At 34.0% G+C, this 15,465-nt stretch overlaps 1 protein-coding gene across 1 annotated transcript in view; it reads left to right on the forward strand.

Annotated features, from left to right (window-relative positions):
* Positions 1-15,465, forward strand: part of EYS (EGF-like photoreceptor maintenance factor) — a 1,631,219-nt gene that overhangs the window by 473,169 nt on the left and 1,142,585 nt on the right. Inside the window, 1 exon segment of the mRNA XM_024761621.1 lies at positions 11,150-11,409. Coding sequence (XP_024617389.1) covers positions 11,150-11,409 — 260 coding nt within the window.

The raw sequence follows: 15,465 nt of genomic DNA on the forward strand, positions 1-15,465 counted from the left end.
TATTTATGTTCTTTAGATTTTTTTGCCATTGTAAACAATGAAACAGAGAAGAACTTTGAACACATATGTTTGTGGTCTCACATGCATGTATTTTTACAAGTAAAATGAAAGTATTTTGCATTCACTCCTGGTGAATGTATCACAGGTTTAAACTCCCTAGTATCAAACTCTGAGATGGAAATTGCCATGCTGGAAGTTTATTGTGGAGTGATCTTGATATATGTGCAGTGTTCTTGTACATCATTTATATCACAATAAGGTTTTTGAAATATAAAATAGCTGAGGGAGAGTAAAAGATGAAGAATTGGGCAGAAGCAAGAGGATGAACTGCCATGGAAAGACCCAGAGGCTCCCAATCCCACTGGACACTCTGGAGCAGATGGTCCTGTACAGTTGTCTCACTTTGAGGAATAGGGGCTTGGCATTTATCTCCCTGCATTGAGCAATCATTGGGTATGAGTTGTCCCAAGAAAAGAGGAGAGACTTTGAGTGAAATGGCTCTTTCCAACTGAGGGATATTCTCATAGCTGTCAGCCATCCATACTCCCAGGAGCCAGGGAAATGAGTGCTGCAGTCCCAGGTTGGACAGCATCCTCTAGAACATGTAGTTAATGATATAGTTATGATGCACTTTAAAATGTGTCATGAGGATGAATCTTATGTTAAGTATTCTTACCACAAAACACACACACACTCAAAAGAACACAAGGAAATTTGTGGGGAAGATGAGTATGTTTACTACCTTGATAATGGTGATGGTATCACAAGTGTATGCATATATACAAACTCATCATTAAAGATGTGCAAATTTTTGTGTGTATCAATCATACCTCCCTATAAAGATAGAGAAATAGATGATAGAAAGATAGACAGATAGATAGATAGATAGATAGATAGATAGATAGATAGATAGGTAGATAGATAAATAGAAACCATATCTTACACCCTCAGATATATATATTTGTTTCTTATAAGTTCTGTAAGATACTACTTCAGGAATCGGGTTAACTTTTATTCCTGGGATAAATTATAAGAGACAGATTAGTAGGATGAATTATAACACCTACTCTTGCATCTGGTCCAAAGGCCATAATTAATATAATTCATCCCCCCTTCCCCCATACACTTTGTATTCTCTTTACCATCAATTGGAATCTCTCTGGTCTTGCTCTAAACGTAGAGTCTATGTTATAATTCACCTACCAGAGCTTTCCATAAACTTTGTAAGATATCTTTTGTCATCACTAGTACCACTAACACTTCTCATACTACAGAGCCTGTTGAATCTCATGGTGCAACAGGCAAGTCCACTTGCACTTTAGCCTGAACATGTTGCCAAGTCTTCTACTCTGAGACTCATATAAAGCCTCTAGCATCTATTTCCCTAGGTGAATGGGTAAGAGCAGTATTTTTGCCATTAAATCCGGAGGCCTACCAAGTGTCATACTTCCTTTTTAGTGGTGCAACGTATAAGATGCAACAGTTTATCTTCATTGCACAAGGTAAAGATGCAATAATCTGTCTTTAATTTGCATGGTATATGTGGGCATACTCCAGATCACTGGATCTCTAGCAACCTCCCTTATGTAACAGGACCCCAGTCTTCATAGGCTTTATCTCTCACCACCCAGAGCACATCCTTCTTCAACAGGACTTCATCATATTTGCCATTTGTCATTCAGTCATTTGTCATTCACTAAGATAATAATAATAAATAACATCAACAGATCAAAACAACAGTCTGCAGAAAGCCCAGACAGTCTACCCTCCTTTATATTATATTATTACAGAGAGTGGAAAAAATAGCTTAGCCCCAAGGCAAGACCTTAAATGTATACTGTTTTCTGTTCCGAATGAATATACACTGTTTCTGACCATCCTACCTGATAGGGATAGAAATTCTCCACATTCCTGGCCACATAGTGTGTATCTGAGTCAGTGCTAATCTGCTGGATGAAATGTACCCCATTTGGTAAACAGCAGCAGTCAAGCTATTACGTGGTTGAGCTTGAGTAGTCTTCTACCGTCTCCAAGGTGATGCTTGTTTTTTGAAGGGACCAATCTGGTGAGTAGAGTGGAGGAATGATGGTGGACCCTCCTTTTGTCCTCAGAGCTGGTGCTATCTTTGCTTTTTCCCAGCAGTGTTATATTGCTTTTAATTTATGATACTGCCTGGAGAGTGGGAGTTTAAATGAGGAGACAGGTTCCAAGACTTCCAATTTGCATTCTCTATAGTTCTAATCCCCAAGCAAAGAAATGATGTGAGGGCTCTACCAACTAAAATGTAAGCCCAATTCAAGTATATATTCAGGGACTGGGAGAATGACAACTGGAACCAGAGGACCCGCTGTGAGCTACACCTGGACCAGGTGCGTTTATTACCTTGCTTCCATGTTCCCCCATTCTAATGTCAGGTCAAAGAAGCTTCAGAACCTAGAGATCAATAACAAATTGAAATCAAGTCCAACATTCTCGAAATGTTTGGCACTCTTTCTCATAAATGTAGTTACAAAAGTCAACAGCCATAGGTCTTGTTGGTGGAATCATTACTATATCTTGCTATCATGTTGTAGGGTATTTTTTTCCTGGGCACTTAGCCTCTCCTTCAATCAGTGAAGTTGGGGTCTGAAAACTGGGCAAGGGATCATCATTTTTAGCTGGAGGGCTGTCCTCAGACTCCTAATTATCCATTCTTGATTCATCCAATCTACTTTGCCCCAAGAGAAAATGTGTTCTATTGTCTCCATAGTTCTCTGAGGATCTTGGACCCTGAAGGCCTCTCTAACCTTGGTGATAATTATAATTGTGCCCTACTTTCTCTGATGGTCATGAACCACCACCTGGTCATTTTAAATTCCCTATCATCCCTATTACTTATGGGATGCCAATTTTGGTAACATTATCTCCTATAATCAGACTTGGACTACAGGGAACAGCCAACACTAAGCTTCTCAGTGAAGCTGGAGCACCTCTGAAAACTATATATCTTATCACTTTGATAAGAAGGATGGTGTCTGGGTCCTCTGCAGAATATGGTCATTGTGTGACCTTATATAGCATCCATCGTTTAGCATGCTCATTTCTCTTAGCTTCTGATTTCTTTCTCCAGTGTTTGCCATGAGCATTCTTGTCTATCATCTCCAGTTAATATGGACCATCAATTTCTACAAGCTTCCAAGATTGACTACAAAATTCCAAGAAGGAAATAGGATCATAGGTATACATACTTTCCATGTAGCCCCTGTGAGACAGGGGGCCCTTGAGTGACATTTCTTGGAAGAGATTTCTCTGCCTCAACTTCCTTCTCCCTTTTTCTCTCTTCCTCATCTCTGTTTCTCTTATTTTTTTTTCTAATTTCATACTTCCATTAAAAATAGATAAATATGGGTGCTTTCTAGATTTTTTAAAAAGGAAATGTTCTAAATCTTACATTTTAATAAAATATTAATAGGTTCATAATAATTTCTATATGTCTAAATACTTGTTAACTTCCTTCTTAAGTAAGTTTATTTTCAAATTTTTTTATCATTGGCTAAGCAAAAATATGCTGCTATTCATAATTGAATTGTATGCATACAGTGTAGAACTAAGTGTGTATTATTGGTACTTAGTGTATTTGTGATGCATATTAAACCTTTTGGAGATTTTATATACTAGTCCCAACAACAAACCAAAGATTTAGTCATTTCCTACTTGCTTATAGTACAATTTCTAAATGTACAAAAGTGCTATGGCTTTTTCTTGCTCAGTCAATTTCCTTCTGAGACTTAAAGTCTGGTGTTTATTAAATGTGGAGTTAAAATGTTTCTCCCTGTAAAACTTCTGACATACTGTGTACTTAGGAATTATTTTGCAAAATATTCATAAATTGGTTTAAGTTCCATATCTCAGCAATTTAGTTCCTTAAAGTAACACGCTGCAGCCTGTTTTGTATTCTACTTGTCTGTCTCCTACTCAGATTGTACTTGAAAGAAAAAATACTTACATACATTAGAGTTTTTATTTATTCTTACACCGTATTTAAAAGATGTATATGTATTTTTCAAGTGTTATTTGAATACAATTTGAACAAGTTGCATGTGTATAGTTTATAAACATTATGAATGCATATACACATGCATACATATACTTAAGTACAATTTTAAGGAGTAAAAAAGGTGCAAATATAAATTTGCATGTGTAAATATAAAGGTGCAAATATAAAATATGAATATGTAGGAAATTATATTTAAAAGCAGACTTACATTGACTTGTCCAAAGGATCTATTTTGGGAAAAAACAAGGGCCAGAAGTAATAATTAATTGCTCAGGAAAACTGACACAGCATCAATTTTCTGTGTTTATACACACACACATACCATCAAAGCAAAAAATGAAATGTAAAATACAAAAATTTAAAGATGTTAAATTTATATATTTTAAATATAAACTGAGTTTATGGTTAAAGATGAGTCATATAAGTGATTGTGTTACTCATGTTTATAGCTTAGCCATATTCCTGGATCAACAGGTAAACTCACAGGATGGTCTTGTAGTCAGCCTTTTTATACGTATTTTATTCAGATTATTGTTAAAGTCATTTTCAAGATTAATTTCTTATGCTCATTGTAGCTTAAAAAATCTACTGCAATCTGATCTTCTGTCTCAGTGGTATGTGCTCCATCCTTATGGTTTCCATATTATAATCACAATGGCAAAAATGTTCAACTGCTCTTGCTGTCTGGAAGGAACATGATTGGCTTTGGTTTTCTAGTCCCAGATTTAAGGTATAAACTTGGGTTTTCTTCCAAATACAGCATGAGTTTCATCAGAGTTACTTCAGGTTCTGAGTGAGTATACAAGAGGTCTGACCCATTGCAGCTCCTGCTTCTATTTGTCTGGCTCTGCAGCTTATTGCTCTGAGATGAGGATGCTCTGAAGCTTGAACAAAGCCTTGTATTGCTTTTCAGGGCTGCTCACCTGCCTAGAGAACACCTTGAATTCAACAACCGCAAAAATCACTATTGATCAGTTGTCTTCTTACAAAGAACAGGAGATGAAATCATATAGAATATTGGAAACATAGATAATTGAAATAGAATTATACCAATGAAATATCCAAATAGTTCATTTGCATCAAAATGTACATTGCTTAAAAATATAGAAAATTCTTCCAGTATAGATAGATAACTTACATATAGATTTTATTTACAATGGATAAAGAATAGTATACTTTGCAAATTATAAAGTATATATCTTTAAAATATATACACATATATGTGTGTGTATGTGTGTATATATATATATATATACACACACACATATATATATATATATATATATATATATACAGTGAGGCTTGATAGACTGGATAGAAAAGATCTTTTCCTATTAATATTAAAATATATATTCTTTCATTTAGAATATATACTCAACAATAAGGTCTTCACTCTCAAAAAATAAAAATAAAATTAAAAAAAAAAGATTTGTTTTCTATGTATCAAACACTTGTTAGGTAATCAAACTAGTAGGATTCTTTCCTGCTTATTCTTTCACATTCAGAGATTCCATAAAATATTGAATAATGTATCATGTAATAGAGAGTGGTTATTTTATATTTTTAATAAATTAACTTCATGTTTTAGTATAAAAGGCCAGTGTTAAACTTGATTGATGCTAAATTATTCCCAGTAATACTTATTAGAATGGCCCTTGAATTTTTATCCCAAGCCTTGATTTTTCCACAGAGTCCCATTATTGGAATTTCTTACTGCACACAAGACAGCATCTTAAATTATGCAGTTAATTTAAGTTACGGTGTATTAAGCATCAGTACCCTCTCCTCTCCCTCCCCATCACTCCATTCCCAATCTCACCTGATGGCACTATTTTCTCTTCAACACTGAATTTAAAATCCACAGAATCCTCCCCATTACCCACTCAGCCTCATCAGCTTATAATCAAGTGTTCTCAAGCCTTCATCAGAAATCTACTTCAAATCTGGTATACCTTATTAATGCCATTGTTTAGGTTCTTGTCATATTTTATCATCAATAAAACAATAGCTTCCTAAAAGATTTTCATGCCACCAACCTCTTCCTAATTTAGTCCATTTTCTACTCTGTAACAATCTGATTGTGTTATTATGGTACTGAAAAACAACAATAAAAGCTTAAATATCTTCTAAGGTAGGATGCAAAAAAAGTTTCAGCATTCCTGTTGCTGTTTTTTTTCAACCTTGCCCTGCTGTAACGTTTTAGGCCAGCTCCCTCTATTCATTCCACCCATAACAATCTTCTCCTGTTACCAGCTCGGGTCCTTGCACTCTTTAGCAATAGAAATTGATAAGAGGACAGGTGAGGATTTACTGGGACTCTACTGTGGCAAAAACAAGTAACAGGTGTCCTCACTCCCTGAGGGGGACGAACCAGTCACTTAAATGGGGTAGAGGTGGGGGCGGATCTGTGGGTTGGGCCGAGGGGCGGCTTAGGTGGTGTGTCCACCCCTCAGTGCAAGGGCCATGCACAGTACTTGCTTTTGCTCCAGACACCTCGGGAGTGGCAGTTCGTTTTTGGTCTTTTTGTATCTTCTTGTTCATAATTGCTCCCACTGCACATGAATGCAGTTATTTTTAGTTGCTTATAGTTTCTTTGTATTTTGTTGCTTGAGGAGACTTCTGTCCAGGTGCAAGCACTGCAGCAAAGGGTCCCAGGTCCCAGACTGTCTCACTCGTATGTTTTTACATCTTAACATTTTCATGTTGTTCTTCAAAGTAGACTTTATCCTGTTTTCTGACTTTAATGTTTACCAATAAAATAGTTTATTTGAAATAAATGTTACCAATCTGAATAAGCTAAATGCTTTCCCAGTTTTTTCCAAGATAATTGCAGTGGTTAAGTCAACAGTAGTGACCATCTTAAGATTCATTATTAATATAGTTTTGTTGATGGTACCGCTGATGCTATAATTAAATGAATGAACAAACAGGCGAATGGATATAGCAAAAAAATAAAGATTGAATGACTTAGATGAGTAGCCCATATTTTTTATTTCTTCCTTTTTCTAGTAATAGTACTATTTTATTATTCACAATCTTATCATTTTTTTTTCACCTGCTAGTTTTGTTTGGAATTTTATTTTGCATATAAGTAATGGCTGTAACAAACAATAAGTGAACTAGTTTTTATACGAAAAGATCCTTTTAAATTACATATATTTTTAGATTTGTATTTATAAGATTGTAGCCTTAAAACCTGGTATACCTGTGTAAAACATAGATAAATATTGCTGAACAATATTTAGTCACTGGATATCAATATTTATGGTAAGGTAAGCATGCAGAATGGTAAGTATTCAGAAGCTGGAATCTACTAAAACTTTTTAAGCTAATTTATTTCTTTCATGAATACTCTTTTTTTCCTATTTCATTACAATGACACTACTTTATTTTCTATTATTAGCTTTGGTTCTTTAAATCAACATTTAAGAATTGAAATGCTGTTCTTACTTAGAAGGAATCCAATGTGTTTATGTCAGTGGATTTTTGGTTCTCTCTCTAGGAAAGACAGCAAATTATAATATATTAGCCTACCATTAAGTACACACTAAATTAGTTTTCAAATATTTACTACTGGAAATTGTATATTTGAAAAGTCATAGAGTATGTGTTTTTGTTTAGTTGTTTTTTTAATCCATAAAGACTCTGCCTCTAGCTGTGCGTTTGAAATATCCTGCCAGATCATATTGAATCCTTAAATTATTTCATGGTACACCTAGGAACCAGATTGAAGCTCTCACATAAAATATATTTTTCCATCCACCAAGGACTAGCTTCTCTGGTATGTTCAAAAGCAGATTCATATATATAAATGTATAGTCTGATTTTTAATTACTAGTAATGACTTTGTTCCTTGGAACCTTATTTTCTACAATATATCCTCTGACCTACATAGGCTTTGGCCTCATCAATTCTGTTGATGCACCAAAGCCTCGCCTCGATCCTCATAAGGACACCACATGAAATCTTGGCCACCTGTAATTTGAGAAGATAAAACAAACCAGTTCATATGCTAAATATTTAAGCATTGAAGGTTATACACAGGGAACTCTTTTAAAATAATTAAGTTGCAATTATGTACTCATGAAAGAATACAAGAAAAAGAAAAACAAATATCTGTGCAACACCCCCTTAAAAGTAATTTCAAGTAAAATAAATGCACTGAAGCTACTTTATTGAGATTTGGTTATGCCTAACTTTAATGTTATTTCACAAAATGTTGAATGATCTTATAATGGATTTGAAACCTAAAAAAAAAAAAAAAAAAAAAAAAAGAGGGAAACTGGGAGGAAGATGTCTGGCTTTCAGAGCTCAAGTTTGTTAACCATATGACCATATGACTTTGGATAAATCACTTGTATCCTTTGTACTTCAAGCCATCTCATTTGTATAGTGAGAGTAAGAATAGTTCTACTAATTTCAAAGTTTTATTGGAAGTATCAAATTGTGTAATATATTTGACAGTTGTGACAAATAGGATGTAATTTGAAAAATGAAAATTAGCACTAGAAATTGAAGCAATACTCATTTTTGAGATGCATATTTTATTTAGGCATAAATAGGGTAAAAAATGTTTTTTTTTAAATTCTGTGACAGCACCTCGTAACCACTTTGGGTAACTGGGCAATGTTGATGTCAGGATCTATATACACTTTTTATTCATTATCTCATTTAATCTTTACAACAATTTGCTGAGATTATCAAATTCATTAAGCTCGTCCATATGATTCTAACTAAAGACCTTATATTAATTAATATTTATAATATTTTCAACATATATTATATACATGAGAGTATGGAGATTCAGACAATTCTTACACATCAAGGAATCAGAGCTTAATAGTGGAGGAAAGCCATGCAAATGTTCATAATATAAGGTAATATATGTGATGAATTCTTAAAGGGTGTGGCAAACACATTTTAGAGCAAGTGAAGGCAGGTGCAGGATTAGCAAGTAAGTGATAGTATTGCCTTTTCTGGAAAATTTTCAGTTTTACTAAGTGACATAGGAGATAATCAAAGATGAACAGAAGAGCACCTGAGACACTTTTGTAAGTGAAAGGGTACCCTGTAAATAATTATATTAAACAATAGGCCTAAGCCAAGACTGTCTAGGGAAACGAGGATGGATAGTCACCAAAATAATGTCATTATTTTTTTAGAAAGAAAAATGAAAGTATCAATTATTTTTACTCATTCTTAAGGGAAATAACATATTCAAAATATATATTTATATTTCAAAGGTATGAATTGTTTCAGTTGTAAAGTTTGCCTTTTGCAAACATACCTTACAAAGAAATATTCAGTTTGCATGGTAGCAATCTCTTTCTGCACATTACCAAATTAAAAAAAAATAATAACTGTACAATCCACTGTTTTTTTTCTTTTTTTTTAGACTGGATTTAATCTTATTGAACTAGTAGACATATTATTAATCAATTATAATTCCAATCATCTTACCCCCTATTAATTTTAGTATTCGTTTCAATGGCAACTATATCTATCTAGAATTCAACCTCATGAACAGGTGCAAGCCAGTCATCCAGCTCTGTCCTCTCACTGTACTGGTATCTTCTGTATTTATTAATATGGAATGGTCTAAACATGAGGTTCTTTCTTTCCCTTACTCTTTCTTTCTTTCTCTTTCTTTCTTTCTTGCTTTCTTTCTTTTCTTTCTTCTTTCTTTCTTTCTTTCTTTCTTTCTTTCTTTCTTTCTTTCTTTCTTTATTCTTTCTTTCCTCCCTCCCTCCTTTCTTTCCTACCTTGCTTCCTTCCTTCCTTCCTCCTCCTCTCTCTCCCCTCCTCTCCTCTCCTCTTTCTTTTAAGCAAGATATTGCTTATCATGAACAAATTAGATCTTTCAGCAATGTAATACTTTTTAAAAATTATCTTAACTATCTAAACTATCAGCAACGGAAATTTTTTTCTCTAAAAACAGTTCTTCTAGTACCTCCTTTGCCTTGTCCCATGATGTGCTACTTGTCGATGGTACATTTACTCACAATTTGGGGCTCTACCTGCCTACAGACTGACACCTGCTCTCTCGCTGAACCTGCCCTCAGTGTAAAATTGATGTCCATTCATTCAGTAGATCGACAATACTTGCATTGACTCTGTGTCTGCAGGTTTCATTATTATCTGTTCATTTACCTTATTTGAATAATACTTCATATGGAAAACGCTTTTTCCTACACTGTTAGAATCCTCCTGCTCTTAGGAGCAGAACTAGCCTAGCTTGATGGAAAGTGTTTGGCTAAAGTGCTTTTTTTTTTTTTTTTTTTTTTTTCCGGTACACAGGCCTCTCACTGTTGTGGCTTCTCCCCTTGCTGAGCACAGGCTCCAGACGCGCAGGCTCAACAGCCATGCATGTAGGATCTTCCTGGACCGGGGCACGAACCCGTGTCCCCTGCATCGGCAGGCAGACTCTCAACCACTGCGCAACCAGGGAAGCCCTAAAGTGCTTTTTGAAATCAAAATTTCCAAGAGAAATTTGAGAGAGACTGAGCTAGAGTCTGTGATATATAGACAAACATCCAAATTCTTTACTTTTTTGTTTGCTTTCTCTTCAATTTTCCTACATTATTCAAATATTAATAGACAAGATGTTTCTTAAAGCTTACAAAAACTGAAACAAAAACAGCTGCTTAACATAAAGTATCACCTTGTGATAAATACTCTGGTGATTTGAAGAATCACACATTGTTAAAGCAATTGAATTAAATATCTTAGGCTTATAAATAGTGATCCCATCTGTGAAAATTATTTTACATAAAATAAATACTTGAGGAAATATTCTCAATTGTTATTTCATCTCAACAGTTGCTAAAATTGCAATTGGCAGCCTTGTTGTTCTCAGATACGTCTCAGTGGCCTATGTTAGAAATTTACCAAATGCTTCTTAAATCTCTATCAGCCAATAAAGTCAGTTTGGCAGTAACGTACATTAAGTTGTCTCCGGAAATTAGGCAAACAATATTTTAAAATATGTGTAATTTATTAATCTTGTTATAAATGAGAAAATGTCACACATTCGTTCAATGTAGTCATTACATTGAACATGTGAAGAATGAATTTGAAATAGTATGGTTCATATTTCTTAAATATTCATTTCAGCTGTGACTGTACATCTGGATGGACTGGACAGAATTGTAGTGAAGAAATAAATGAATGTGACTCTGACCCATGCATGAATGGAGGTCTTTGTCATGAATCTTCCATCCCTGGGCAATTTGTGTGCCTGTGCCCACCCTTTTATACTGGAAAATTTTGCCATCAACACTATAACCCCTGCGATCCACTCAGTGATCCTTGCCAAAACAATTCAACATGCTTGACTTTGGTAGATGGAAATCATTATTGCATTTGCAGAGAAGGTAAGGGCTTATATTTGTTTTAATGTTTGATCTCATTGTTTGTTTTGTCCGTATAGGCTGGTAGCTTCTTAAGAATGGGTGAGAGAAAGATCTATATATGGGGGAATATCTGACTCCAAACTCAGATATATAAACATACTGGAGAAATAATATAAAAAGTTAACCTGAATAGCATGGGGGGAAAGGAGAGACTTTGTAACTTTGGTTCTTTTTAAAACTAAGTTCTTTCAGAAATCCTCTCTTATTCTTTGTTAACAGTCTTTCTTTCCTGAATAATTTTCTCCATGTAGTGTTCCTAACAACAGCAGTAGTTAGAAATGTGCATAGGTTCAATCTACAGTAATCAAATGCTTCACTATATCTTTTCCCATGGAGCATCACTTCTCTCTGCTTAGATTGCTAAACTAGTATCATGTGACTCTGGTGGCTACTTTGTACAATAAGAGAGATCCCATGTAAGAGACAGAGAATGAGCAGACCAAAGGACATCATTGGAGCCCCTGGACCTAGTCACACTTGAAGCCAGGCTGCTTCTGTCTTCTTGGGTCATATCAAACAATAACTTAATTTATTATCATTAAAGATGCTTGATTGAGATCTCTTCAGTTGTAACTGGAAGAGGTCTGGTTAATTTGCAGGAGCTCTGAGTAAATGTTTGCTGCTCCTGTATCGTGGACTATGCAAAAGCAATTACCTTCTTCAGCGGGAATGCTTCTGCCATAAAATTAGCCCGTGGTCGATTTTTGGCATAACTGGAATGTGTCATAAACATAATATATATATAAAAAAAGCTATTTATTTTCTAATAATTACTTATGTGTTTATATCTCTTTCCTTGTTACTGGCTTTATTAGAATAGGAGTCCTTTAAAGATAAGGACAATGCTCATTTAATCTTCTGTCCAAAAAAGGCCAATTTAGACTGTATTCGTTCATTCGTTGTCTTAGTCAAAGTAATTTCCCCTTTGTTTCTACAAATCCTTGAAGATTTCCTGAGGATATAAGGTAATCTTCTATAATGATACGTAGAGGCAAGTCCGTGAACCTGTGTAAATGGCAGAAACTTCTGGGCCTTCTGAGGGATTAGAACTAGAATCTGGAAATCCATTAGTAATTATTTTTGTAAAATTGACATGGGCTTTATAAAGCATATAACACAGTTGTATAAAGCATATGAGTAAATGTTTCCAGGATTGAGGCAGAAACATAGAGCTAAAACAAAACATGAGGGGAGTGCCAACGTCATGAAAACCACAGTAATTATGAAGTAGATAATAGAATACTATTCTTTTTAACAAAGATTGAAAGTGAAATTTTTGAAAAAATAGTCAATAGCAGGGGAAGAGCTAATTTACTCCACAGAATTATTCCATGATGCTTTACCTATGCTACTAATATATTCTAAGAATATAAGTAATAGACAAATGTTTCTTGAGGAGTAGCAGTATATTTCCTCAATATGAATAAAACCGCCTCCATTTTCACCAGAGATAATTTTCTACAAGATAGGCATGTTTTTTTCAAATAATATTTTAATTATTCATTTTCAATTCATAAATGAATTTAATAAATGTATATTATGTATATAATCTTGTAAGATTAATTTCCTGTTGTGGATTAATTTCCTGTTGCGGGATTAGGGGAAAGTAAGTTTGGAGATATCATAAAAGCTTCTTGTCTCCTAGCAAACAATAATAAGATTGCTGAACTCCAGAGCACTCACAAAAATAGCTTAGGGACAATTTACACTGTGCCATAGTATGTGAGCAAAATCACTTTTTTTCTTGGAACGTCATCATTCTACAAAAGGCTTCAGAGTTTAGGACTCTTCAAAGCAGTGTTTTGGGTAGAGTGGCATGTGGGCACAGTGAATCTTCTGTTTATTCATTTTTAATAATTATTCAGCACAAAGTATTGCTGGAGTGCACATAATTTCTAAAATACTTTGTTTTATATATATAAACATATAAGTTTTATATATAAACATATATAAATGTTTTATATATAAACATATATAAATATATTTATAACACAACTACTGTAAAAACGTTTTATATATATAAACATATATATGTATACTTATATATAAATATATATTTATATATTATAAATATATAAATATATCATATTATTATACATAATATTATATGTTATATAATATATCATGTGTAATATTATATATATGTTTAATATATTATTTATATGTAAATATATAAGTATACATATAAATGTTTTATATATAAACATATATATGTTTTTATTTAAACATATTTATAACATAACTATTGTAAAAATGTTTACTTACTATTGCCTTTACTGGTATTCTTCAACCTCTGTAGCAGTCAAAGCTAAAGTCAGCAACATTAAAAAACTACCTTAGAATATTAAAAAGAGGTCGACTATTGGATACCATAAGCACTATGCTGTGATTTAATTTTATAGCTGTTATTTAAAATAAGTTCTATTTCAGAGCCATCATATCATTTCTTTAAGAAAATATTCTGATTAAATTCCATTTTTAAAAGTACTGGAATTGTAAACCACAAAGAATCCCAAGACTTAACATCTTAGACAGACAGGATTTGGAAGGTGCACTAGAACTCTTTTTAAGTTGTTGGTGTTTGTCAAGTGACTAGAATATGGCAGGTTCATGAGACAAGAGTGTTAAGGCTTAACATCCGAGAGTTGAGCATCCACATTTCTGAAATTTTGTTCACAAATTTTAATCAGTTTATAAATTTTATCACAATTTAAATATAAGTATAAATAAAATCCCAGAGCTATGGTGATAATGTAACTACATACTAGACAACTAAATTATAAATGGTGTTAAAATTTACCTTGAAGTTAGTAATCCCCTGGCGGTTCAGTGGTTAGGACTCTGCACTTTCACTGCTTGAGGGCCCAGGTTCTATCCCTGTTTAGGGAACTAGGCTACATGGCCGAAAAAAAAAAAAAATGTTAATTCTTTAATTTATGCCAAATCGATTGCTCAGCCGGTAAAGTACTTTGTTTCATGTGACTGACACTTGTAGGCAAAACAACAATCTAATCCATTTGGTCCAATATTAGCTACTGTAGTAAAACACCAGAATTACTGTGATCATGTTTTGCAACAGAAAGTAAGGGAAATCCTTCTGCCTTCTGATTAGACCTGAGGTGAGTTAATTTGTTCCCTATGAACAATGAACATTTTCTGTTGGAAAATAGGCAGAGAATAATCCTATTTGTTTAAACAGTTTATCTGATTAAAAAAATCAGTGTTTTAATAAATATAAAAATAGTGAACAGAAAGACATATATAATTTTATAAGATTCCTAGAAACAAATGTGGTTTATTCTTGGTCCCCCTATAGTGTTAGCTTTGGTGATTTAGTGTGCAATAAATGTACACAGCTCACAGTTTATTTTATACTACATATGTTTTTTTCTCCTCTAAACTGTGCTCTGTACACAACACATGAGAATCTTGCAACTGCATGTTGGTAGTGTTTTAGAAATCTAAAAATTGTATTCCTTATTAACTGAGTCAACAAACATATATGGATTTCCTACCATGTGTCAAGTCTTGAGATAGGTTCTGGAGAAATTAAAAGTGGCAATGACATGCCCTCAAGGCTTTTAAGTTCAAGGAAGAGATACATAATTTAACTAAACATTAGAGTACGAAGTAGTAAGAGCTTTCCCATTTACAATAGAGATATGCACAAGCAAAGAGGATTTGTGGATGTACACCTCAGCTTTCTTGCTGACTGTGACAACTCTGAGTTATGTGGCAAATGATTTCTAAGAGACTCTCCACCAGCCTGGGTCCTTGGTTGTCCACAGCAATAACCTTCTCATTAAACCACTCTCTTCCTTCTTTTATTTCCCCACCCCCTTGCAATAATCCCTGGGACCTCAAATAAGGTACTTGCATGCAAATAATTTATCTCAATTCTTATTGCAGAATAACTCAAGCTAAGACACAGAGCAAACCCCATCTCTTTGGCGATTACGGTTGATTCAGGGGTGGGCATGGACCTGGAATAGTCCCAGACAGAGCCTTTCCCTGGAA

This window comes from Neophocaena asiaeorientalis, unplaced genomic scaffold (assembly GCF_003031525.2).
Source record: "Neophocaena asiaeorientalis asiaeorientalis breed wild unplaced genomic scaffold, Neophocaena_asiaeorientalis_V1.1 scaffold169, whole genome shotgun sequence".
NCBI classification, from domain to species: Eukaryota; Metazoa; Chordata; class Mammalia; order Artiodactyla; family Phocoenidae; genus Neophocaena; species Neophocaena asiaeorientalis.